We start from the raw sequence: 24,573 nt of genomic DNA, 5'->3' as shown, positions 1-24,573 counted from the left end.
GCGGCCCCGCCCCCGGGGGTGAGGCGGCCGCGCGGCGGGGGCAGCGCGGCAGACGGCGGCGGCGTCGGGATCGGGGTGTCACCATGACTGAGGTACGGGCCGCGCCGGGGCGGGGAGCCGTGGGTGTTGTTCTTCCTTCTCCTCCTGCCCCCCCTTCCCGCGTGGCGGCGGGGAGCGGGTTCATTCCCCCCCCTCCAGCTCCCTCCCATCCATCCCCTTGCCCTCTTCTGCCCCTTTCCCTCCCTTCCTATCCCCCCATCCTTCCCTCCTTCCCAGGTCCTCATCCTCCCGTAACTACTCCTTCATCCTTCCATCCTTCCCTCTTTTCCACCCACGCCCCCTTCCCCCTCATTTCCATCCCTCATCCCCCTCCTCCCCACTCTTCCTACCCCCTTCCTCCCTTTCCTCTCCCCCTTTCCTCCTCCTCTCCCCTCCTACCCTCTGTCCCACCCTTTTCTCCCTCTTCCCCTTTCACCTCCTCCCCTCCTCTCCCCCCTCTCCCCTCCTCTGCCCCCCCTTCCCTCCCCCGTTCCCCTATGACAGGGGCAGCCTGCTGGTTCTCACCCCTACCCCGGGGCTTTTCCCCCACCCCAGGCTGCGTTCCAGAAAGCTGCCGAGGAGGTGAAGCAGCTCAAGTCTCAGCCGACGGACCAGGAGATGCTGGACGTGTACAGCCACTACAAACAGGCCACGGTGGGCGACGTGAACACGGGTGGGTACTGCAGTCAGGCCTGAGGCTGAGCCAGAGGCACTTAGAGAGACAAAGACGTGCCCTTCGTCATGTCCCTCTGCTTGGTGCAATCCAGAGGTTTAGCAAAAAAAAAAAATGCCTCTGCACTGACTTGGCACGGGTTTATAGGCAGGCTAAGCTGGCGTGATAAGGGTTTGTGCAATTGTGGTTTTTAGATTAACCCAGCTGCAGGGGTCTGAATCGCAGAATTAGGGAATGGCTTGAATTGGAAGGGACCATGAAGGTTATCCAGTCCAGCCCCTCCTGCAATGAGCAGGGACATCTTAAACTCAGTCAGGTTGCTCAGAGCCCCATCCAACCTGAACCTGAGTGTTTCCAGGAATGGGGCATCCATCACATCTTTGGGCAACCTCTTCCCGTGTTTCACCACCCTCAGCATGAAAATTTTCTTCCTAATAAACAGTGTAAACTAATTCTCTTTTAGTTTAAAACCATTACACTTTGTCCTATTGGTACAGGCCCTGCTAAAAAAGTTTTTCCCTAACTTTCTTATAAGCCCGCTTTAAGTATTGAAAGGCTGCAATAAGGTCTCCGTGGAGTCTTCCCTTCTCCAAGCTGAACAACCACAACTCTCAGCCCCTCTTCACAGGGTAGGTGTTCCAGGCCTTTGATCATTTTAGTGGCCCTCCTCTGGACCTGCTCCAACAGGCCCACATCTTTCCTGTGCTGAGGGCTCTGGAGCTGGACGCAGTATTCCAGGTTAAGTCTCCCCAGAGCAGAGTAGAGGCGCAGAGTCCCGTCCCTTGACCTGCTGGCCATGCTTCTTTTGATGCAGCCCAGGATATAGTTGGCCTTCTGGGCTGAAAGTGCACATTGGCAATTCACGTCCAGCTTCTCGGAGACCTCGGTCAGTAAGGACCTGCTTAGGTCAAGGAATTCTGCTTTAATGCAAACACTTCTCAGTTAAGTTGGCTTTAACAGCAGGGCAAACTATACAAGTGTGGAATCGCAATGCTTTGCTGGGGAGTGGAGGGGTGCAGTTTGTTGGAACAGGATTGGCAGCTAAAAATAGTATTGGAAACTGAAACAGAAGGAAAAGATGCGGATGTGTGTAACAGGAGGAACTTTTATAGGAGCTGCCATTAAATACTACACCTTGGAACACTGAAGCAGAAATATCTCTGTAGGTACACTATGCAAAGTCTGTACTGCTACTTCTGTTGCTACGCTTATGTCACTGGCAGCTCAAGCTAGGAAGAGCATTGAGAATGAAGCTGCACCTCTGTTGACCTTGTGTAACACGTCAGTAGCTAGAATTAGAAAGGAAAAAGGTCATTTGTTTGGAGGGCTGGCCTCCTGACCCGGTTGCTGGGTGTTTACTGAATTCAAAGCTGGCAGTGAGGTGTTTGGGAAATGGTGAGTATGGGTGCTTGGAGTCTCCTTTTCCCAAGACAGACAGCACAGAGGGAGAAAAGAACCTATTCTGGTTTTCAGATATGATCCTTTTAGTGTGGCTGGACCTTAGAATTGTTAACATTTCCAAGGTAAAATAGTGCTATAAAGCTGTTAATACAGCAGCATTTCTGTAAGTCACTGTGTTCTTGTGAAGCAGTAGCCAACAGTAGCTGGCTAGAAAAGCAGTCTGTGTAAGCGTGAGCTAATAGGACTTTTTGTTGGAGAGAAGTGGAGCTGCCAACTAGTTCTGCAGGTCACATTCCCATGCCAGCAGCGCAAGAGGCTTTTGTGGCTGATGTGCATGCTACTGTCTAGTTCCATTTGTTAATACTAAGAACTGCCTTTAAGAAGACAGAGAAGTAAAATCACAGAGGGTACTTTAGGTAAAGTATAACCCCTCCATATCTCATTCATTTCTTCTCTGTTTGGCCGCAACATGGCCTATAATGAAGCAAGTTAGAATTCAGTGCTTATAACCCTGATGGCAGAACAAATGAAGAACTGTATGTTAGAAACATACCATTAACTTGGCAATAATGAGTTTTAAGCTGTATGCTCTTCTGATTTCATGTCTCTGCATGTAATGGACCTTAGGGCATTTCTGCTTTACTTTACAGCTGATGATGTTCTTTAATCAGATAGCCGTCATGTGACAGCAGTGTCTTCAGAAAGTATAATAAAACCAAATTATGCTATTTGGTGCTCTTCTGCTCAAATGCTGCAGTCTTAAGGGAGCTTGATAGCGAATATCTCTGATGCCGCTGATAGCATTCCAGCATGCTCCCTTCAGCATCAGAGGTGATCTCCTGGCTACAGGTTAGTAAGTTATAACTGCAGAGGTGAAGTTCTGTATTTTATCATAGTTAAGAGCTAAATAGCCTTCAGGAAAAGAGTAGGTCTACGCGCGTTTTGAACGCCTCCAGGGATGGTGACTCCACCACTTTCCTGGGCAGCCTGTTCCAATGCTTCATTACTCTTGCAATAAAGGAATTTTTCCTACTATCTAATCTAAACCTCCCCTGGTGCAACTTGAGGACATTTCCTCTTGTCCTATCACTTCTTACTTGGGAGAAGAGACCAGCACCCATCTCACTATAATCTCCTTTCAGGTGGTTATAAAGAGTGATAAGGTGTCCCCTCAGCCTCCTCTTGTTCAGGCTAAACAATCCCAGTTCCCAGTTACTACACCTAGACCACACCAACTAATTCTGCTGCTCATCCTGTCTTTCTTAGACCGCCCTGGTATGCTGGACTTCAAAGGCAAAGCAAAATGGGATGCCTGGAATGCATTGAAAGGTAAACATCTGCTTAAAAATTAATAAATAACACCACAGTCAAACTCATCAGAAAATTGTATGTGTTTCAGCAAGAAATAAAAGTGTCACCTTGTAAGACAAGAGTTCTAAGAGTTTGGTGTTCCATGATAATAAACTCTTACTTTTGATTACCTCTGCAAGGCAGAAGTAATCCCAAAAATGTGGCCTGTCTGAAAGGGAATTAAGGTGTGAAATGCCCAACAAGTCCAAGATGTTACACAAAGGACAAATGTCACTGCAGCAGGAACCTGAATCTCTTTTCCAGATCCTAGCCTGGTACCCCAGAAACTGAGCTGTCCCTCCAGTTACTGTGTTTCTTCTAAATCTTCCCTCACTAGAAGATGCAATGGGGCTCTCAGCTCTAAATGAAGAGCCAAATAAGTGGTCTAATCTATGAAAATGGGATTTTTCAGGTGTTTTAAGGAACCAGCACTACATCTAAATGCAGTCTAAGTTGATTGAATAGCTTTCCTGAAATAACTGTGAATGACTTTATGGAACTAACACACTCTAAAGTTTAGTTAGTTGCTGTTTATGGAAGCATGGCTTTGCTTCAAAGCACTGTTTCCTCATGATTGCTGAACACGTTTGTTTAAAACGTTAATGCTCGATTCACAGCCAGGTGACCTCCTTAGCTTCTTTGCTTTCTGGTAGCGTGCTGCTCCATGCTGCAGCCTGAAGTTGTGACTTGGATGTAAAAGGTATCTGACTGCATCCCGTGTTCTGTCTTTCAGGAATGTCCAAAGAAGATGCAATGAAAGCTTACATAGCAAAAGTGGAAGAACTAAAGGGCAAATATGGCATCTGAGGACTGGACATAGCAGCCACTTGCCTGAAACATGCCTTATTTCTAATACTGTGGAAACCCGATTTCAGAAAATAATTTTACATACCTAGAATATTCTAATCGGTTCTCCTCATGCCTGTAGTCCAGCGGAAGTTGTGTACCAGCCTAATGTACTGACACGTTAAAAACTCCTTCTGGGAACAAAATATGGAACTCATTAAAGTGTATTTGGTACTTGAGCTGGTGTGGTGGTCGTCCCTTGGAGAGTATTCTGAGCTCATCCCTAAATTGCCCTGTTGAAGTGTTTGACAGCTGTGTGAGGCGCAGTCATTGTGCCGCTAGAGGGGGCTCTGTAATCTGTTTCTCCAAGCGCAGACTTGTGTCCAGCCAAACCTGGGATGTGCGGTACTACTTTCCCTCCTTTCCCATGCAGATAAATGGCAACCCACAAAAGCTGGAGCACCACACAGATAATTGTGAAGTGGCTAGGTCTAATGCTGTGTATACCCAGAACAAGGTGCTTGATATTTGTTGCCTGGGCCTTTCAGAGACTTAGTCAACAATTGTCAAATTGTTGACTAATTAAACAGTTCCTGGAGATGTTATTCCCCAACAGCAATGTTGGGGTTCTGGAGAGAAGGCAAATACTCAGCAGCTGGATGCAAAACCATCCCTGTGAAAGAAAAGATTCTACAGAGTAGTTGATGCCATTGATCCTGTATTGCTGTTAACACCGAGCACTGGTGTTGCCTTGTACTGAGGCTACAGTGAGCGGTGAATCAAGTGTAAATTGGCTTAAGCTTACACAGCTGTTCAAATAAGAAGACTTGAAGTGACCATCAGCCCAAGTTCTATACAAAACCCACAGTTGTGACTGTCTCTAGTTGGCTTTTACCTGTTTTGGTCTGCCTAGTGTGTCAGCTGTTGGAGCTGGAGATGCTGAAAAGGGAGGCTTTGCTTTTAAAATGTGATGCTAAACTATTCAAGCATAGAGCATGTGAGAATGAAGTTGCAGTCTTACATGGGAATAAGGTATTCTAGTTCCTGCTGTGCTGGTTAGCATCTGAACAGGTGAGGACCTCAAATCAAACTGACTCCAGATAAGCAGTTGATTTGTAGGAACACATAGGGATAAAACAATTCATTTCTGTATAGGTAAATACATAGGTCTGTACTAGGTTACACAGGCTTTCCTGTCTGTGTTATCTAGAGTGTATTTTTGTATGCCACTGGTAAGAGAGGGAGGTGATTTTTACCTTGCATGCTTTCAAAAATGATAACTCTCCTTTGCTACTTTTAATGGGGCATGCTCTTAGAGCTGCTTGTTCACACTTCAGAATGTGTTAGGATAAAGAAGGTTCCCCATTCTCATAAGAAAAATGTTGCCTATTCTTCTTCTTCACCATTGTTCTGGTTAAGTCCTATAATCACCTGAGGGTTTTGCCTCCTTTGAATCCTCTTTTACTTATTTGAGATTGTTAATTACATTTACCTTGCAAAAGAAGGGTAAGAGCAGATGTTCAGTTTAAGAGATGATTTTAACTCTTTGCCAGCCCTAAATTCCACAGCCAGCTTTATCTTCGCAGCTGTATTTTGTGAAGCTGGTTGTCCCTGGGGGATTCTGCCAGCCTGTAGCAAAGTGTAGCTCATACTGGCAAATGCTTCCACTTCTCCTTGTTTGCTGGAAGCTGATGTACCGTGAGCATGCCATGCTTTACTAACGTGCTTTCTGTCAAAACAGGTGGTATTAGAATTTTTGATGGTTAAAACAGTGGAATTGGGTTCTGTCTAAAGAGTGGGTGGGAGTAACAATTTCTGCATCCTAGCCCTCATTGGAATTTATTCTCCCTACGTTACACTGCTCTCCTTTTTCATACCTGTCTGGCATTAGGAAAATATCACTGCATGCATAGTGCTTATCCCAGAGAGAGCTTGATCTTGGCTGGGCTTTTATATGTTGTTGTGTAGTTATAAATAATGCGATTTGCCAGTCTGTACAAGTGGCTGCGATCTCTACCGTAGATGTCTTTCTTTGGGTGCTTCATTTTTACTGTAGTAACAGTGTCTTCCTGCTTGCAGCTTCACCTTCCTTGGGAAAGTAATGACTGATCTTGCTATTTAGCTTGCCCTTTGGCATGAAGCTACACTTTGGCAATCAGCTGCATCTCGGGAGTAAACTGAAAAATTCAAGTTGTGGAAGTTACAGCTATGCAGTGAGAGACTGTACAAAAGGCACTGAGGCAGAAACAAAGACCCAAATGTCTTTGGCAGCAGTCATGCTAGGACATTGGTGGTTTAAAGATACCTATAAACAGATTTGTAAGCAGAGGTAATTGCTTTTACTAAACTAATAAAGCGGTAAAAACAGAGAATCATTAAGGTATAGAGCCTTGGCATCTCAAACTGCAGCAGCAAGCCTCAAATATAACTTCAGAACCAATGCCCTGTCTGCAACAAGGTACTCTTGATGGAGGAACAGATGCTTTTGATGCCTGGGCAAGGCTGCAAAACAGAGGATTGTTCTGACACGCGTTCAGGGAGTTGCTGCTATTTCCTCTGTATTAGATCAAAGAAAGGACATCAACATCCTGATCCTCGCAGGGCTTGACATGGGCTGAAACAAGCCCAACATGCAGGAGGTCAGAGGCCAGCTGGCACGCACACACTCGGGCCTGGCTTGCTGAGTTTGCAGAGTGTGCAGGATGGAATCTGGACTTTGGATATGGCAATAATAAATGTTAACTTGCATCCCTGATAAGAGAGTTCCTTCTATCACGCTTCTGCTATTAGTTCTTGCATAGAGAAACTAGTTGATTGGCGCCCAGTGCAATTAGAGATAAGCTGGAAAGGGGAGGTTGTTTTCCTTGGAGGGTTTTTTTTTATGTTTTGCTTGCTCTTACCAAGCATATGTGAAGGTGCAACATCCCTAGCACAGATTTAACGGATCTTTACTGGTGTGCTGCTTAAGGCCCAAAACAGACTTTTCAGCCTTGCAAAGTTAAGTTTTCTGTTTCACTAAAAAGCACGACGAGGGTGCCCTCAGTGGGCAACTGCCCTTCTGTCAAAATTCCTCAGTCCTCATCTGGACTGATCTTGTTTCACAATGCAAGTATTTTAACCTTTGAACTTATTTCACCCTGATGATACTGCTAAAAATAAGTGACAATTGTCTTTGCTGTTGTTTAAAATATTTGCTCTGCCCCCTGAGTGTTCAGAGCAAACAATATTGGGTAATACCACTTCGGGGTGACTGGGCATCTGAGCCGACTGGTGGGAAATGAAAAAGAAAACGCATTTTGGCTGGGATAGGTTTCTATAGCCAGCTGAATATAAGCCAGTATTGTGCCCATGAGGCCAAGAAGGTCAATGGCATCTTGGCCTGCATCAGAAACACCATGGCCAGCAGGACCAAAGAAGTGATTGTTTCCTTGTACTTGGCATTGGTGAGGCTGCACCTCAAATCCTGTGTTCAGTTTTGGGCCCCTGACTACAAGAAGGACATTGAGGTGCTGGGATGTGTCCAGAGAAGGGCAACAGAGATGGTGAAGGGTCTGGAGATCAAGTCTTATGAGAGGTGGCTGAAGGGGCTGGAGATCAAGCCTTATGAGAGGTGGCTGAAGGAACTGGGGTTGTTTAGCCTGGAGGAAAGGAGGCTGAGGGAAGACCTTATCACATTCTACAACCAGCCAAAAGGAGATTGTAGTGAGGTGGGCAGGTATGGTTGGAATCAGTCTCAAAGGTCTTTTCCACCCAAAAGGTTCTATGGTTATAAAAACCGTGGCTGTCACCCAAAAATTGTTATGCAGTCTTCCAAGTTGTCACCTCTTACAATTATCCTGCCTTCTGATGCAGTTTCAGAGTGATCTTTTGCTACCTGAAGAGGTACAGAGTTGTTCCCAAAATCATTGAATACATCTTGCCTCTAGTGTTTGAAAGCCTTTCTGTACTTTAGACTGTACAGACTACTGGAGAGGCCATTAAAAATACAGTATCGTTAATGAGCATGGGCCTGGGGAGGAACGGCTGGTCAAAACTCCTGGAGCTTCTTAAGCTTGTGAAAGAGATGATAAGATAAACTGCTTGGAAGCAGACTGAGTGGCTCAACATATCCCTTCCAATACCTATGTTAGCAAGAATTACTTTAGCTTTAAGAACTGCCACTGAAATCAGAAGCTCTTTTGTCCCACAGTTATTATTAACTGTTATTATTAACTCTTATTATTTTCTCTCCCTTTGCTGTTCTACTAAAATGTCCTTATCCCAACCCACGAGTTTTACCTTTTTACTTTTCAGTTCTTCTCCCCATCCCACCACAGGGTCGCAGGAAGAAGTGAGCAAGCAGCCACATGGTACTTAGTTGCCACTTGGTGTTAAACCATGACAGTCTTTTCTGGTGCACAATGTGGGGCTCAGAGGGTGGAGATAATGACAGATCTGACCAGAGTGTCTTAAAACAAATTTGTTATAAACAATCATTTTATTACTTGAATAGTTGCTGGACACAGTGTTGTATTATTTGTTCACAGGGTTGCATTATATTAAATCTTTACATGCAGTGTATGTTCCCTGCAGTGCTGTTTATTGTGCCTGAGAGAGGGATCAGGATCATAATTTTGCTATAGTGTGTAATATTGGTTTATGATACAATAACATCACTGGTCATAAGGTTAAGCTGGTATCTGTATGTGGCATTCATGTCACGTCCACGCCTCAGGTGGCATCCACGGGTGGACGAGGTGCTAAGGGGCATGGTTTAGTGTTTGATAGGAATGGTTGGACTCGATGATCTGGTGGGTCTCTTCCAACCTGGTTATTCTATGATTCTATGATTCTATGGTCTCTGGGAATTTATTAATAATCACACACAGTCTCTGGGGAGGACAGAGGTGGATACTTTTCCCCTGCTTTTTCACCTTCCCATTCATCTTCAGGCGGGTTATAACAGCTCTTGAGAAGTTCTAATAGCCTTGAGATGTTCAAGTCAGCATGATTTTATTGCTGTGCCTCCTGAATGTGTTTCAGGTCTTGTTTAGGGATATGGTGAAGAAACTCTCCCAAGAGTTCTAGCAATTCAAGGATATGTTCTACTCCATGCCTGCATACTTTCACTCTTCATAGAGGGAATTCTGCTGGACATGTTAGAACTTCAACATGAACCAGAGTCAGAGGCACCCAAGTGTTGTGCCACAATTGGTATTGCTAATGTGTCTTTATCATCCTCTTTGGCTGCAAAGTGCAAGGCACAGTTTGCTTTCACTTGGAGGGTGGTCCAGTACACCTGGATTTAAGTGCCCCAGGGATGGAAACAGCCCTACCATTTCCATGGACTGATCCAGACTGCATTGGAATAAGGTGAAGCTCCAGAACACCTGCAATACATTGACAACACCATTGTATGGGGAAACACAGTCAAAGACATTTCTGAGAAAGCGGAGAAAACAGTTCAAATCCTTCTGAAAGCCAGTTTTGCCATAAAATGAAGCAAGGTCAAGGGACCTGGAGAGGAGATCCAGTTTTTAGGGGAAAAAAAAAAATCACCTATGTCCCCATCAACCAGCAAAAAAGAAACACAAGGTTTTTTTGGTGTTGCTTGGTTTTGGATATTCCAAATCACAGTCTAACTGTAAACCCTCTCTATGAAATGACCCAGAAGAAGAAAGATTTTAAATGAGGCCCAGAACAACCACAAGCCTTTGAAGAAATTACACAGGAAATAGTTGATGCAGTAGCCCTTGGGCCAGTCCAAGCAGGACAAGATGTTAAAAATGTGCACTCCACCACAGCTGCGGAGAATGGACTCCACCACCTGGAGTCCCTGGCAGAAAGCACCAGGGGAGACTTGAGGCTGACCCTTAGAGCTCTGAAGTCAGGGATACAGAGGACCCAAGGCCTGCTATGCTCCTACTGAAAAAGAGATATTGGCAGCATATGAAGGAGTTTGAGCTGCTTCAAAAGTAGTTGGTACTGAAGCGCAGCTCCTCCTAGCACCCTGACTGCCGGTGCTGGGCTGGATGTTCAAAGGAAGGGTCCCCTCTATGCATCATGAGCTGATGCTACATGGAGTAAGCTAATCATAGAATCATAGAATCACCAGGTTGGAAGAGACCCACTGGATCATCAAGTCCAACCATTCCTATCAAACACTAAACCATGCCCCTGAGCACCTCGTCCACCCGTCCCTTAAACACCTCCAGGGAAGGTGACTCAACCCCCTCCCTGGGCAGCCTGTTCCAGTGCCCAATGACCCTTTCTGTGAAAAATTTTTTCCTAATTTTTTAAATTAAAATTCCAGCCTAAACCTCCCCTGGCGGAGCTTGAGGCTCAAATAGGCTCACACAATGGGCTCAAATAGGAAACTCCAGTTGCCCAGGAATTTTGGAAGTGATCACAGAGTAGCCAGGAAGCAAAGATTTCAGAATGTTGCAGAGGAGATGACGTGTTCAGAAGAGGCCCCACTGTATAATAAGCTAGCAGAAAATAAGAAGCTGTATGCTCTGCTGACAGATGGGTGCTGTCGCATTGTGGGAAACACTGGAGGTGGAAGGCTGCGCTACGGAGTCCTGTGCAACAAGGAGCAGAAGCTTGCTGCATCAAGTCAATTTGCAGAAGTGAAAGCCATCCAGCTGGCTGATTGAGAAAAATGGGCAGTGCTCTGTCTCTGTTCTGACTCATGGATGGTGGCAAATGCCTTATAGGGGTGGCTACAGCCACAGAAGCAGAGCAACTAGCAGAGTAGAGCAAACCCATCTGAGCTGCCACGTTGTGGCAGGATAGAACTGACTAGCTAGAGAATCTAAATGTAAAAGTGTGTCAGGTAGATGCCCGCGTACCCAAGAGCTGGGCCACTGAAGAACATCAACCAGCAGGTGGATGAGGCTGCTAGGCTTGAAGTGATTTGCGTGGATCTGGACTGGGAGCATAGAGGTGAATTATTTTTAGCTCCCTGGGCTCATGACACTTCAGGCCATCAAGGAAAAAACACAACTTATAGATGGGCACATGATCAATAGGTGGACTTGATTATGGACACTGCTGCACAGGTTATCCATGAACATGAAATGTTCTGCAATCCAGCAGGAAATTTGATTTTTGGGTGAGAAGAGCCAGTGAATCAAACTGTAAGATGTTAATTGCCAAATAACCCTGCCGCTCTACAGCTGTTATGTGCCATATCAATGGCATTATGGTAAGAATCACTGACATTAATGAAGAATGAACTTTGATGAACTGAGCAAAGCGCAGCAGTGATGGAACCAGAACTGGCTTCAGCAGCTTCCATGAAATGGACATTTTCAGCCCACAGACCACGGGCACGGGCTGCAGCAGATACGCCAGATGCAAGCTCCAGATGCAACATGCAACAATCCATCACCGCCCACACCACCCCTCCTGCTTTGAAAGACTGTAACAACAGATGGAGCCCAAAGTCATGGACTAAATGAACTCAGCGGGCATTGCAGAAGGACGGCCCGTGGGCTAAAGGAATGGTATCTGTATGTGAATATGTCAAAGACAGGAAAAGTGGTGGTGATTAATTGGGAAGTGTGGAATCTGGGCGTGACGTAGATGGTACAGGGGGTGGATACTGTCCTGGGTTTGGCTGGGATAGAGTTAATTTTCTTCAGTTTCTCATGTTTCTCATGCTGGCCTGCCAAGGAGAGAGTGGGGACTGCACGGGAAGCTGGAGGGGGACACAGCTGGGACAGCTGACCCCGGCTGGCCTAGGGGGGTATTCAATACCATCTAATGTCCTGGTCAGTGTATAAACTGGGAGATCACTGCTTGGGAATGGGCTGGGCGGTGGTTTCCAGGTGGTGAGCAACTGCACTGTGCATTACTGGTTTTGTTTATTCTTTTATTATTAATATTGTTATTTTTCTCTTCCTTTGCCATTCTATTAAGCTGTCTTTATCCCAACCCATGAGTTTTAGCTTTTTCTTTCCAATTTTACTCTTCATTCCACCACAGGACAGGGGAAGGAGCAAGCAAGCAGCTGTGTGTACTTAGTTGCCAGCTGGGGCTAAACCACAATGTTCTTTATCGTTATATAAAAGAGCCCAAAGCCCTGGCACACTGAGATATTGTGCGCAGTCAGTTCTAAGCCGGGAGCTTGCCCTGTTTTCAGATCCAGATTGCTTTGATCAGGTGATTCCACACCCTGGAAAGAATGCAAACAACACTAGTTGGCTGATACAGCCAGGAAAACACTTTGTCTCCACCAACGTGTACAAGACACCAACTTGTACCACGTTCCCCAAAAGGCTGAGATGGTGGCATGCCATCTCCTAGCAAACATTGCTTATTTGAATAAGCTCTAAATCCAAAAGGTGCATTTGCCAGTTAAAAGTATTTGGTATTTTAAAATCTTAATATTTAGCCTCATTGTTCTGTGGTTTTACTAAGAGAAGAAACATACACATGACAGCTGAGAAACTGAATAATAGGATTTCCCCCAGCTTATGTAGTGTTGAAATATAGACCCATTTTTTTCTAGTAGTGCTGAAAGTTTTATTTTCTGTTTTGAATGCATATTTCAAAGCACCAGTTTGTCACAATGGATGGATGCAAATAGTCTGAGTTATGTCCTAAGCCAGTGTAAATATTGCCAGAGGGCTCAATCCAAAGCAGAACCAGCAAGTACCAAGCGTAGGGGTTCTGCAATAAGATGCAAAGGTAGGTCTAGAAACTGATCAGAAGTGAAAAAAACAACTATATTCAGGATACAAAACAAATTCCTTTAAACCTGTCCTTCTGCTTAAAGTCTCTCTTCTAGTTCTTAGATCTAATTGGAGTGGGTGGTAAAGTCACTGTAATGATCTGGCACGTTATCAACATGTTTCTAACCTAGCTATGAGTGTCTTAATGCCATTTGATTTGGGTGAACAAAAGGATCCCAGACCTCTGGGGCAGCAGGTATTGCCATGTCCAGCAGCCCAGGCGTCCTGCACACATCCAAGAGTGGGTTGGCGAGCCAGGGGCTGCAGGGACGTGTGGTGGCCCCTGGCTGGGTGAGCAGTCTGCCTTCCAGTGGAACCAGAGAGGTGTCCAGGCAGGAGGCAAAGTGAAGCCATCTGGACCAGGTGCTGTCTCCACTTTACTGCTTAACAGCATCTCTTCTACATGCCAGGACCAGGCTGTCCACTTGGCTCTGGTAACCTACAGTGATGGGAGGAAAATCGTGAGCCAAAGCAGTTGTGACAAGGGGTTGGTCTGAGCTGTGCAAGGGCCTTCATGCAACCTAAAACCACCTTATGTCACATATGTCACCTAGGGCACTATTCACTGAAGGCGTCTGTGTTCCCAGAAGCTGCTTGTCTTGAGCAGCTTGTCAGCAACCTGCTGACTTTTTGCTCCATTACAGAAGCTCTGTTTCAGTGCAGCTAGGTTGAATCCACCTTCAACCACATTCTTCAGCTTGGGTTTTCAATCCACTGCTAGAAAAAAAACCCCACAAACTGTCAGAGAACACTGACGTGAGACAACTAGCCCCTTCCTCATTAGATTTTCTATGTGCTCAATACTGGGGGAAGACACAAAGAAAACCATTTTCCCTCTCACGCAGGCCTTGAGCACCTCCCAAAGTCTCAATCTGCAAGATGCTGAAGATCTGTTTGTCTCCAAAATCAGGTCAACTTCTGTCTGGAAAGCCACCTTGAAACAGGGATCTGATAAAAATGAGGGTTTAATTGCCTAGCCAGATGAGTTGGGATGCCCAGAGTTAAAGATGTGATCAGAAAGAAATCTGTTCAACAGACAAATGCATTTCCAGAAGTAATCAACTTCGAGATTCGATAAACCTGGACTGGTGATGACTCTCATTTGTTCTGCTTTACCTCAAACTGAAATACTTCATCCCGTAACTGTTCCCTAAGCCCCAGGTGACTCTCAGACTTCAGTCCTGAGCCTTCTCAGGCCTTCTGAAAAGCTGCAACAAATTCTTCAGTGCTAAAATTCTGACATTTCTAAATGGACCACATGAAACTATTCCTGTGTTTCACAACAATCTCTGGTAATTTCCATTATTTATTAACACATTTCCTTGAAAACATTCTCCCCAGGGATAGGATGTTAAATACCCACTTAAACAATAGAGAAAAGGGACTTTCTAAACAAAATAATGAAACTGGCGATATACCAAGAGCTCTGAATTAACACAGCTGAACCAAAAATACATCTGAAGTGCTCCAAAGGTCAGCTACCATGTTGTTATGATGTAGGTAACATTTTTCAGGCAAAAAGCCCCACATATTTTTCCTTTTAAAGTACTGAGCTTTCTATTGTAAAACACTGCTTTCACACAGTTTTCCAAAATAATAATCATCTTGAGGCATTTTTCCACAATTTGTCTTTTCTTCAATCAATTACGTTATTTTAAATTGAAAAGACAGAAAATATATTTGGCTTGTTTTGTTATGAGACAGTGAAGATAAACTCATTTTTCTATTTAAAAGACGTGCACAATTCTAACAGACTTCATAAATCCAGGCATCTTCACCAGAAGGTGTCTCCGGCCAAGCAACAGTGGAAACAACGAGCTCACAGACTGTGGGTAACTGGTTGATTAGCACAATGGTTATGTTCGTCCTCTGTGACTTTAAATCTGAAAGTATCAATTAAATTCTGGTATTAATTACGGGTCAAGTTTAATTCTGGTTTATATTTTATAGTTGGGAAAAGCAAATTAACTACAAAATATTAAAACGACTGTATTTGCTGCAAAATTACCGTCCCCAAACCATCCTTTTCCACGCTTGGCAGATAACTGTGTGTCTGCTAAAGGATCCAAGTGTGGCAGGGAGCAGTTTTGCTTTCAAAAGTAACCACTTTTAAGTTCCTCATTCTACAAAGCTTTTTAATGCACGTGTTTACTCACGTGAGCCTTACCACAGGCTTTTAAAAATTATCTCGTTCAGCAGGATACACCTCGCTTTCAAAAGTCACATTTTTCAAATCGCTGAGGTCATTAGGGTGACTCACATTTTAAAGGCAGATGCACATTTAATAATTTTGTTAATTGGGAGCCAAATTGCTTAATGCTTTGCAGAACCGAGCCTATGTTAGAGAAAAGCATAAGTCATGTGAGGTTTTTGCCAGATAAGAGCTGGTGTATTTTGTCTGGCCCGAGCCTACGTTTGCTCAGCACGGTGCAAGCCCTTGTTCAGTTCAAGCAGCAAATGAGAAAACAAGACCTGCTTGCGCTTTTTGAGCCAAAAATACATAAATATTGTTAAATTTGGAACTTAGAAGTGGAAGGGTGTAACAGCAAATGCATGTGATGAGTCTGTGAGACAGAAATACCATGCGACCCATGGAATAAATAGCCCCGGAATGCTCATTGAAGTATTCTATCATCTGAGAAAACTAAAATGAAAGGAATACCGCAAGCATCAAGTTTGTGAGTTTGGATAACATATTCAGAAATAAAAAAAATAAATGCTGCAGACCACAAACCCAGAAATGAAGTTTTAACAACAGATCTTGCAAAAATTTGCCATGTGTTGCAAAAATGGAAAATCCCAATTCAGTGTTTGATAGAAATATAATCTAATAATATATACAACTTCGAAGGGAAACAATTAAGCAAAAGGCTTTGCAAGAGGAGAGAAAGAAAAAGGTCAGAATTTATTGTTAAAACGTAGAGCGTGAAAACTGAAATAACTGTTTTGTTTGGAGAACTTGCTCTTCTCTAGAAGAAAAATACAAAACCCAGTATTGCAGAAAACATCCCTAAACCATAGCAGATATGGATAAGCACAAATTCTTTACGGAAAAATGGAAAGCCCTTGTAACAGCCCCTAGAGATTAAAATAATGAGACAATCTGTACAGACAACCAATTTGTTCAGAAATGGAAGCTGGAGGAAGGATAAAGTTATGATAATTTCTGCTACCCCAGGTTGCAGAAGGAGATGCTCCCAATTCCTTTTGGCTCAAAAGGGACCAATTCGGTTCTGAGCCCGGCTACAGAGCAGGGAGGCTCAGCAACAACCACCCTGAGTCCATCCACTGGAGCCTGTGGAGTCACTGCAGCCCTCGCCGCTGGAATCAAAACCAGAATTTGGCAGTGAAACAAGAGTTTTTGATGACACAGAAAAACTCAGCTTCCTTGGGCTTTTTTTTTTTTAATTGTTTATGACCCAAAATTTTAAATCAATCGGTAATTAATTAGAGAGTGGCAAAACATGAGCAAGGAAAAGAAAAAAGGCGTAAAACTTTATGAGCAGAGGTTTCTACTGATGGCACAGGAGTGATACCTAAGGCTACGGGCGCTGGTCCAGATAAGGGGGTGCAGCCCAGGGGGAGAGAGAGCCCGTGTCCAGGGGCTTCGGAACACAAACACCGGGAGCAGAGCAGCTCGGGGGGAGAGGAGAAACTCGGGGGAAAGCAGAGCAGCCCCGGTAGGGAAGCAGAACAGCCCTTGGAGGGGCAGAGCAGCTGGTAGGGGAGCAAAGTAGCTCAAAGAAAGGGCAGCCTCGGTGGCAGCAGCCCCAGGGGGGAGCAGGACAGTTCGAGGAAAAGCAAAGCAGCCCCGAGGGGAACAAAGAAGCTCGGGGAAAAGCAGAGCAGCCCCGGGGAGAGCAGCCCCGACTGGGGAGCAGGGCAGCCCCGGTGGGGAAGCAGAACAGCACCTGGAGGGGCAGAGCAGTTTGTAGGTGAGCAAATAATCTCAAAGAAGGGGTAGCCCGGGGGAGCAGAGCAGCCCGGGGAGGGGAGCAAAGAAGCTCAAAGAGGGGACAGCCTGGGTAGCAGCAGCCCCGGGGTGAGCAGAGCAGCTCGGGGGAAAGCAAAGCAGCCCTGAGGGGAAGCAGAACAGCCCTTCGACGGGCAAAGCAGTTGCTAGGGTAGCACAGAAGCTCAAAGAAGGGGCAACCTCGGTGGCAGAAGCTCCGGGGGGAGCAGAGCAGCCCCAGGGGCAAGGAGCAATTCTTGGAGGGGCAAAGCAGCTGGCAGGAGAGCAAAGAAGCTCAACGAAGGGGCAGCCTCGGTGGCAGAAGCCCCGGGAGGAGCAGAGCAGCCCCGGCGGGGAAGCAGAACAGCCCTTGGAGGGGCAGAGCAGCTGCTCAGAGAAGGAGCAGCCCGGGTGGCAGAAGCCCCGGGGGGAGCAGAACAGTTCAGGGAAAAGCAAAGCAGCCCCGAAGGGAGCAGAAGAGCTTGGGGAAAACCAGAGCAGCCCCGGGCGGGGAGCATAGCAGCTCGGGCAAAAGCAAAGCAGCTGTTAGCGGAGCAAAGCAGCTCAACGAAGGGGCAGCCTCGGTGGCAGCAGCCCCCGGGGGAGCAGCTTGGGGCGGGGTGGGTGGGTGAGGGGGGGGCAGAACAGCCCTTGGAGAGACAGAGCAGCTGGTAGGGGAGCAAAGAACCGCAAAGAACCTCAAAGACGGGGCAGCCTGGCTGGCAGCACCCCCGGGGGGAGCCGAGTAGCACGGGGAAAAGCAAAGCCGCCCCGGTGGGGAAGCAGAACAGCCCTTGGAGAAGCAGAGCAGCTGGTAGGGGAGCAAAGAAACTCAAAGAAGGGGCAGCCTCGGTGGCAGAAGCCCCGGGAGGAGGAAAGCAGCTCGAGGAAAGGCAAAGCAGCCCCGAAGGGAGCAGAGCAACCTTGAGGAGAGCAGAACAGTTCGGGAAAAAGCAAAGCAGCGCCAGGGGGCGCAACCCCGGGGTGAGCGGGGGGGGGGGGGGGGTTGGGGGCTTGCAGAGAAGCCCGTGCCGGAGCACCCCCAGGGGCGCAGCCCGGCCGGCATCACCCCCCGAGGGGGCGGGCAGCCCCGGCTCCGCCCGGCGCTGACTCAGCCCGGGGGGCGCCCCTGCCCGGGGCGGGTCTGCCCTCCGCCCTCCGCCCTCGGGGCCGATAAAGCGCGGCGGCCGGAGCCGGGACGAGCCTTGGGGCGCCGCCGCCGCCGCCGCGATGACCGCCCCGGGGCCGCAGGTAGGTGCGCGCCCATCGCCGCGGGGCCGCCCGGGGCTCGCCTCGGAATTGGACTCGAGGCGCTCTCGGAGGGTTTTGAAGAGAACGGGGGCTGCGGCTGCCCCCGGCCCTGCCCGAGCGGGGGGCTGAGCCGCGGGGGTGCTGCCTGCGCCGCCCCCAGCCCAGCCCGGCCCCGGCCGCGGAGGCGCCGTCGCTGCAGCCGAGGGGCCGGGGAGCTTCACCAACCCCCCTTCCCTCCTCGGCGCAGCCTGGGGCTCCGCCGCCTTCTCCTGCGACGAGGGCTTTGAGTTAGAACTGTAGACTCGTAGAGTAGTTTGGGTTGGAAGGGGCCTTAAAGATCATCCAGATGGTTTCAAAGTCCGCCTGTATCAGTCAATGTCCCGAGCTGTTCTTTCTGTGATTCCACAGAACATCTAAAGCGCTGAATAGCTCTTCACCATCTCTAAGAGTTCCAGCCCTTCAGCGTAGAATGGTTTGGGTTGGAAGGGACCTTAAACATCATCCAGATCGTTTGAAAATCCCACGGCCCCCGATTTGCACAAGCTGACTTCAAACTGCAGTCCCCCGGCTTTGTCCCCCTAGATTCATTTCACCCTAAAGTAACGCTGCTAACTCAGGATCTTTTTCTCCCCCCTCCCCGACTCTGTTTTAAGGCACAAAGGCTGCTGGCGCACCGGAGGCCGCGGAAATCTTTCTTCGAGACGCTCATCAGGAGCCTGATCATCTTGTGCGTGGCGATCGCGGTGGTCTTGTCGTCCATCTCCATCTGCGATGGGCGCTGGCTCTTTGCGAGGGGGCAGCTCTTTGGACTGTGGCACTTCTGCACCGTGAGCAACGGCAGCGTCCTCAAGTGCGTCACCGACCTCAGCCTGGCCCGGGTGGAGGGGCTGAGCGTAGGGGTGATTCCCATAAGGAGCATGGTGTCCTTTGCTGTTGTGGTCGCCATATTTGGCCTGGAGCTGCTGATGGTGTCCCAAGTCTGCGAAGACGCCAACGCAAGGCGGAAATGGTCTATGGGTTCCATTCTCATCCTCGTCTCCTTTTTGCTCTCGGCTACCGGGGTCCTAAGCTTCTCCATCCTCGTGAAGGATCATCTCAGCTTCACAGGCTTCACGCTGACGTACTGGTGCGAGTTCGTTGCCGCCTTTCTCTTCTTCCTTAATGGGATCAGTGGACTTCACATCAATAGCCTTACGCACCCCAGGAACAGGGTAGGCAAAATCTAAGTGCAAAGAGTGTACTTCTGCCTTTATGTAATCAGCTTTGCCAATTAGACTGGAAAAAGGGAGTCTAATGAAGTTTAAAAAGGACACCAGGACACCGTGACTTAAATTGTGTGCAAGGAGGGGAAGCATGAGTCAGTCTTGATTCCTGTAGAAGACCTACCCACCCAGCGGTCAGCATAAAGAGCTGTGGAACACAAGCAAAGTAGAGACTGAGGCTGACTGCTGCTGGAATGTGTTTTTCTGGAGAAGTGGATTAAAGAAGAGGGCATCCCGTTAAATGTGTGAAGGGATGGGTGACTGTGATCTATGCAGGAGCTCAGTTTTGAGGCTTACACAAAGCCTGCACTGCAGTGAGTTTGGCGTTGCTGGGCTTTTCCCTGTACTTTGCAGCCTGTGAAGAGTGATGTAACTCTGGTGTGTCTTATGGCTTTGCTCTGTCTCAGGGACAGATGATTTGTACCTGCCCATGCTCACTGTCATGGAGTACTGAAAGTCCTTACTGGACCTCACTCCCCTATTTCCCTTTCAGAAGAGAAGGCACACAGGTCTATTTCCTGCTGGCACGCTACCTGGGCCCATCCTTTCTTCTGTGAGTTTTTCTGAGGCTTCCCTGACAGAGGCACAGGGAGATGTAGCTTGCTTGGGGCCAGGGATGGGTGTTGGGTGATGCTGGTGTACAGGGAAGGGTTGTAATGCCGTCTGTGGGTAGCAGTGCGTGTTCCTGCACTTCTGTGGTGTCTCCCTGCTGTTGCCTGTCCGCTGCCCCCCCTGGCAGGACACATGCCAGTTGCCTCCCTCGCAGCCCTTGCAAAGTTCTCTATAGTGGGGCAATTGCTTGTCCAGGTTTCCTTTTTTTTGCCCCATTGAGGCAAGAAGGACAAGGTCTTGCAGGGCTTTAGGTGGGCATTTTAGCTGGGTGGACCTTGCTGAGACAACTGTACCTTCCAGGGTTTGTTTTGGTTTTTCCAAGTTTCCTGGTGAGGCAATGGGAAATCTCCTCATCCTGTTGCTGAGAGTGTCCTATAGCGTTTCTTCTGGGAGGAGAAAGCTTGAAATCCTCCTGACTAGTCCAAGTTGTTTTCATCCCTGGATTAACAGTAGGCCTATAAGGAGAAGCCGCCCATGATTGCATAAGGAGGGGCTGATGCGGCAGCTCTGATCTGTCCCAGGCGGTGGAAATGGAGACTTGGATGAAATTTTATTAAGGCTGGTCTTCCTCCTGCCAATGCCCGAGTCAAGATCTTTATAATTGTTGTAGCTTTGAAGTCCCCCATTGTGTTTGGTGTAAAAAGAGAGAAAACCTCAGCAGGAAACCTCAGAGATTGATTGTCCTACGTGTATTCTCTGTGTCCAACATACAAGCACTCAGTTGTCCACAGATAAAAATGTCTTTCAGGGTATTTCAGGGTTTGCGGTGTAATGTTTGTTATGTATCTGCTGGTAAAACTGCTTGTCTCTTTGTTTTAGGACAAATGTTTGTACATGTTTCATCTCTGTAGTTTGTATGATAGCTATTGAGCAAGGCTTTCATTTCCTGTGCAGCCAGTTTAACACAATTTTTCACCTGAAACAAAAGCATCGTAACACAAAGGCCAAGAAGGGTGTGTAGGCGAGCCACGAGTAAACAGCTTTGTGTTTGAAAGCTAAGAGTTGCAAGTCCTGCCTGATCATACAGGCATGCTTGCTGAGTGTGCTGCTGTGGACTCACTTGCCTTCACAAGGACAGTTTCCATTCTCACTCAGATTTCCATAACTTTTTAAGATAACGCTCCCAAGTGCCTGTTTTGTGATGCAGCTCCAGACCAGGCTTGCTCTGGACGGTGCCCATCTTTCTGGTGTGATAATGCACGGAGCTGTGCTACCCAGCCAACTCCTCAAGCAACGTGTGGGGCTCTGTTAGGGTTTATTGACCATTTTTTGAGGACAAGGACTTGCGCCCTTAACACGCCTCTGGAAAACTGTAGCGTGATTGTGCTTCGTGCTTTTGATTTGCTGAATTGCACTGTCAAAGATGTTCTGATGGGCTGGACTTGCAGATGCTTGTGTGAACGGTGCTATTGTCTTTAGCAGAGCCGCTTAGCCCAGAAAGAGTCTGCAAGATCCAGTCCCAAACTGTTGCACTTTGGTGTTACCTGATGGTAGAGTGCCTTAACTAACCAATAAATTGGTTATGGTGCCTAGGGCTGCCCGTGCCAGGCAGGACAGTTTCCCTACATGAGGCCAAGGGGGTCCATAGCTTGTTTAGAAATGTGGGTGTTAACTACAGAGTGCCTTCATGGTGACATCCAAAACTGGAAATCGGTTCCGTATGTACTCCCCTTCATGCCAACGGGAGGCTGTGCCCCCAGCCCTTTCCCTGGGGGAAGGCAGCTCTAATCAGACCGAGTCCCAGGCTCGGCCTCCAGCTCGGGTGAGAGAGAGGAAGTGGACAATTGGCCATTGAGTTCACCAAGACTTGGTGCAATTGTGAATGATTTTGGGATGCCCTCTGCTAGCTGAAGAAGAGGCCCTTTGTTGGGGTTAGGGAATCCTCTAGGGAAAATACAGTCACTTTTTTTTTCCAGCTGGCTTTGTATAGTACTGCTTGACCTACTAATGCTGGGAGAGGATGGAGTTTGATGGCTGAACACTACAAAACAAGGTCGATTGTCTCAGAGACATCCTTATATACAGCAGCCTGTGTAGCAATGGGTAGCTCTTACTTTCTGAAGCTTATGGAAGTGTCAAGCAATATTCCTTAAGTTTGTTAAATAAATTTCTTTCAAATAAGTGTAGTTCTCTCATTTTATATTTAGATATTGGGGAGCTGGTTTAAGGGGATGAGTGGGGTTTACATAATCTCCCAGGCACCGGTTCTGTGTGTTTACCCAGCTAGACCAATGAAGAAATGACTGCTTGGTGCTTTGCCAAGCTCTGACCAAGGGAGCTGAGGCCGTATAACCACTGCGTACTGCCCTCTCCTTTCCCCTCTGACAAGTCCACACCAGCCCCAGCAGCCAGCAAGCTTTCTTGTCTTGCAAAACAAGAGGGGCAGTCAGCTGTGCTGCTTGGTGGGAATTAGAGATAACCTTGTAGGTTCTTAATGATTTCCTGCTGTTGCATGCGTTCTGTTTACCAGCTAAAGAGCTCTTTCCTGTGTCCTTCATCTCCCTTTTCCCACACCACACCCTGTGTCTGAAGGATCCTTGCTATTTTCCTCAGCTTTGCTTATTTGGCTTGCAAGGGTACAAACTTATTCATACAGTTTTTTCCCCTGAGCTCACTGTACCAAAAGCTTTAGTTAAATGTCAGGAAAACAGATTTCCAGCTTCACCATTGAATTAGTTTATGTAATCTCAAGTAAGTTAATTAGCACCTGGTGTTCTCTTTCTGATGGGAGAGGTCATTGGTCTGTCTCAGACGGTTTAATATCTCTTAAAAGCAGGGTAATGAACATCACCTCTTGTTAATGAGCTGTTTAGACTTGCTCAGTCACTAACTTTAATTGGAAACTTGTGCACAAACCATTGCTTGCGGATAAGAATAAGGAAATAATGGTACAGGGCATGCTAGCTAGGGAGAGGTCCTGGACTTACTGTTAAGTCTACAGAACCTTCAACAGCAGTGCTTGCGGGGACACTGGTTTGGGGCTAAGCTTTGCTTGCTTTTGTCAGTCAGGAGAACGATTACAGGAAGATGTTTGTCCTCACCTGCCTTCTCTCTCCCTCTGCTGGAGCCTATGGTAGGTCAGTAGTGGCCCTTCTGAACTTTCCAGCCTCAGTTTGCATGTTTCTGGGTGAAGGAAAGCTCTGTACTGTCCTGGAAATGGTGTTGGCTGGATTCCTTCACATGGATGCAACCCCTCTAAATTGGCACCACACAGTGAGGCATTGCCCAATGTAATTATTCGCTGCTCAACAGTACTGCTTTTTGCTTCTGACCGTTTTGCAGGGAACTTCCTCGTTGCTGTGTTGGGAGAGAAAAATCCATTAATCACTTCCTCTTAAATTCAGCCTTAAGTCTCAGACCCCTGATGTTTGGGCTGCAGGAGCTGCTGCCTGCACTGCTGGATTGCAGAGTTGCAGCTGGCTTCTTGGGGACCTGGAGGGAATAGCCAGGAGCTGTCACCGGTGTCCCTGAACAATGATGACCACTTATCTGAAAGATGGTAATGAGGTCCCGTGTACTGATTACAAATGCCTGCTTTACACTGAATATGGAGGAGCAAGCATAGAGAAGGAGAAGTTGGTGAACTCTGGCTATGGAGTTTGTGTTCTGCCTGTGTCAGTATTTTCAGGCCACCAGTGCTCAACTCCGTGTGCCTTCTGACTATTCAGCTCCAGCTTTTTTGCATTGCTTGCTGAGCTTTACTTCCCTGTTCATGTTCATCTGCTCATAAACATGTCAATGTCCCTGGAGCTAAGTAGCTCTTCTCTTCAGTACAGCTACTCAAAAGAGATCCCCAGCAGGGAAGGGTGCTGGTGCATCACCCGTGCAGAAGATGGGCAAGGTGAGACCCCGTCCCACTATCATGTTGGTGTTTGGCAGCAGTTTTCTATGACCAGGTGACAACATTGCAGTGCCTGGGGCTGCCTGCTTCTGACACCTGCCCTAGGGACCTTGCTCTTCCCGAAGAGTGGAGGACTCCAAGCACCAGCTGACATCTGAGGGGTTTAATAGAGCTTCAGCTCTTCATGCAAACCAGGCCAGTACCCAATGCCTGAAACAAACATGTAATAGAGAATCTGGGAATAGTTACTTTTTTTGTTATTTCAAGAAAAAAAATCAATGCGGCCATGTAAAACATTTTTTTTAAATACAAGAAACAGCATGTGGTTTGCCCCTGTTTCACCTGTACAGGCCTCCTATACAAATTGGTATCACGCTCAGCCTGGGCTCCACCCAGCCTTGCACCATCGATGCTTGTCCTAACTACACGCTGCAGGGCTGAGCTCTTACACTGACTTGTGGGAGAGCCAATAATTGCATTAGATCTAATTAATGCCATGTTATTGCATCTCTGAATCTATATTTCTTCATTTATGCCGGAAGAAGGCACTTGCATTTAAAACAACACAGCTGCTTTGGTTTGGCTGATAAATGTTTAATTCTCAGATGGGGAAAATACAAGTTGTTCCACTCGGTCTTACTTGTAGGCCATAGAGAAAATCAGGCTAATGGTTGTTATTTTTTTCGGAA

General features: G+C 47.2%; 2 protein-coding genes across 2 annotated transcripts; both read left to right on the top strand.

Annotated features, from left to right (window-relative positions):
- Positions 1-9: 9 nt before the first annotated feature.
- DBI (diazepam binding inhibitor, acyl-CoA binding protein) lies at positions 10-4,488 on the top strand. The gene is made up of 4 exons (XM_069861507.1): positions 10-92; positions 595-712; positions 3,380-3,442; positions 4,197-4,488. Exons 1-4 carry the CDS (start codon positions 84-86, stop codon positions 4,268-4,270), a joined length of 264 nt encoding a protein of 87 aa, XP_069717608.1. The 5' UTR covers positions 10-83; the 3' UTR covers positions 4,271-4,488.
- Positions 4,489-18,111: 13,623 nt separating this feature from the next.
- Positions 18,112-22,164, top strand: TMEM37 (transmembrane protein 37). The gene is made up of 2 exons (XM_069861479.1): positions 18,112-18,169; positions 18,823-22,164. The coding sequence occupies exons 1-2, from the start codon at positions 18,149-18,151 to the stop codon at positions 19,393-19,395; spliced, it is 594 nt and encodes a 197-aa protein (XP_069717580.1). The 5' UTR covers positions 18,112-18,148; the 3' UTR covers positions 19,396-22,164.
- Positions 22,165-24,573: the final 2,409 nt, after the last annotated feature.

The sequence above is a fragment of the Phaenicophaeus curvirostris genome, chromosome 7 (assembly GCF_032191515.1).
Source record: "Phaenicophaeus curvirostris isolate KB17595 chromosome 7, BPBGC_Pcur_1.0, whole genome shotgun sequence".
Lineage (NCBI taxonomy): Eukaryota > Metazoa > Chordata > Aves > Cuculiformes > Cuculidae > Phaenicophaeus > Phaenicophaeus curvirostris.
The sequence above is the reverse complement of the archived record's forward strand: the minus strand, read 5'-3'. Positions and strand labels throughout refer to the sequence as shown.

What these genes read in the sequence shown, in the direction of transcription:
- TMEM37 (XM_069861479.1), top strand. Translation starts at nt 18,149, where the DNA reads ATGACCGCCCCGGGGCCGCAG. An exon ending in TGACCGCCCCGGGGCCGCAG is followed by an intron (nt 18,170 to 18,822) that starts GTAGGTGCGCGC and finishes CTCTGTTTTAAG; the next exon opens with GCACAAAGGCTGCTGGCGCA.
- DBI (XM_069861507.1), top strand. An exon ending in GGTGGGCGACGTGAACACGG is followed by an intron (nt 713 to 3,379) that starts GTGGGTACTGCA and finishes TGTCTTTCTTAG; the next exon opens with ACCGCCCTGGTATGCTGGAC. An exon ending in TGCCTGGAATGCATTGAAAG is followed by an intron (nt 3,443 to 4,196) that starts GTAAACATCTGC and finishes TCTGTCTTTCAG; the next exon opens with GAATGTCCAAAGAAGATGCA.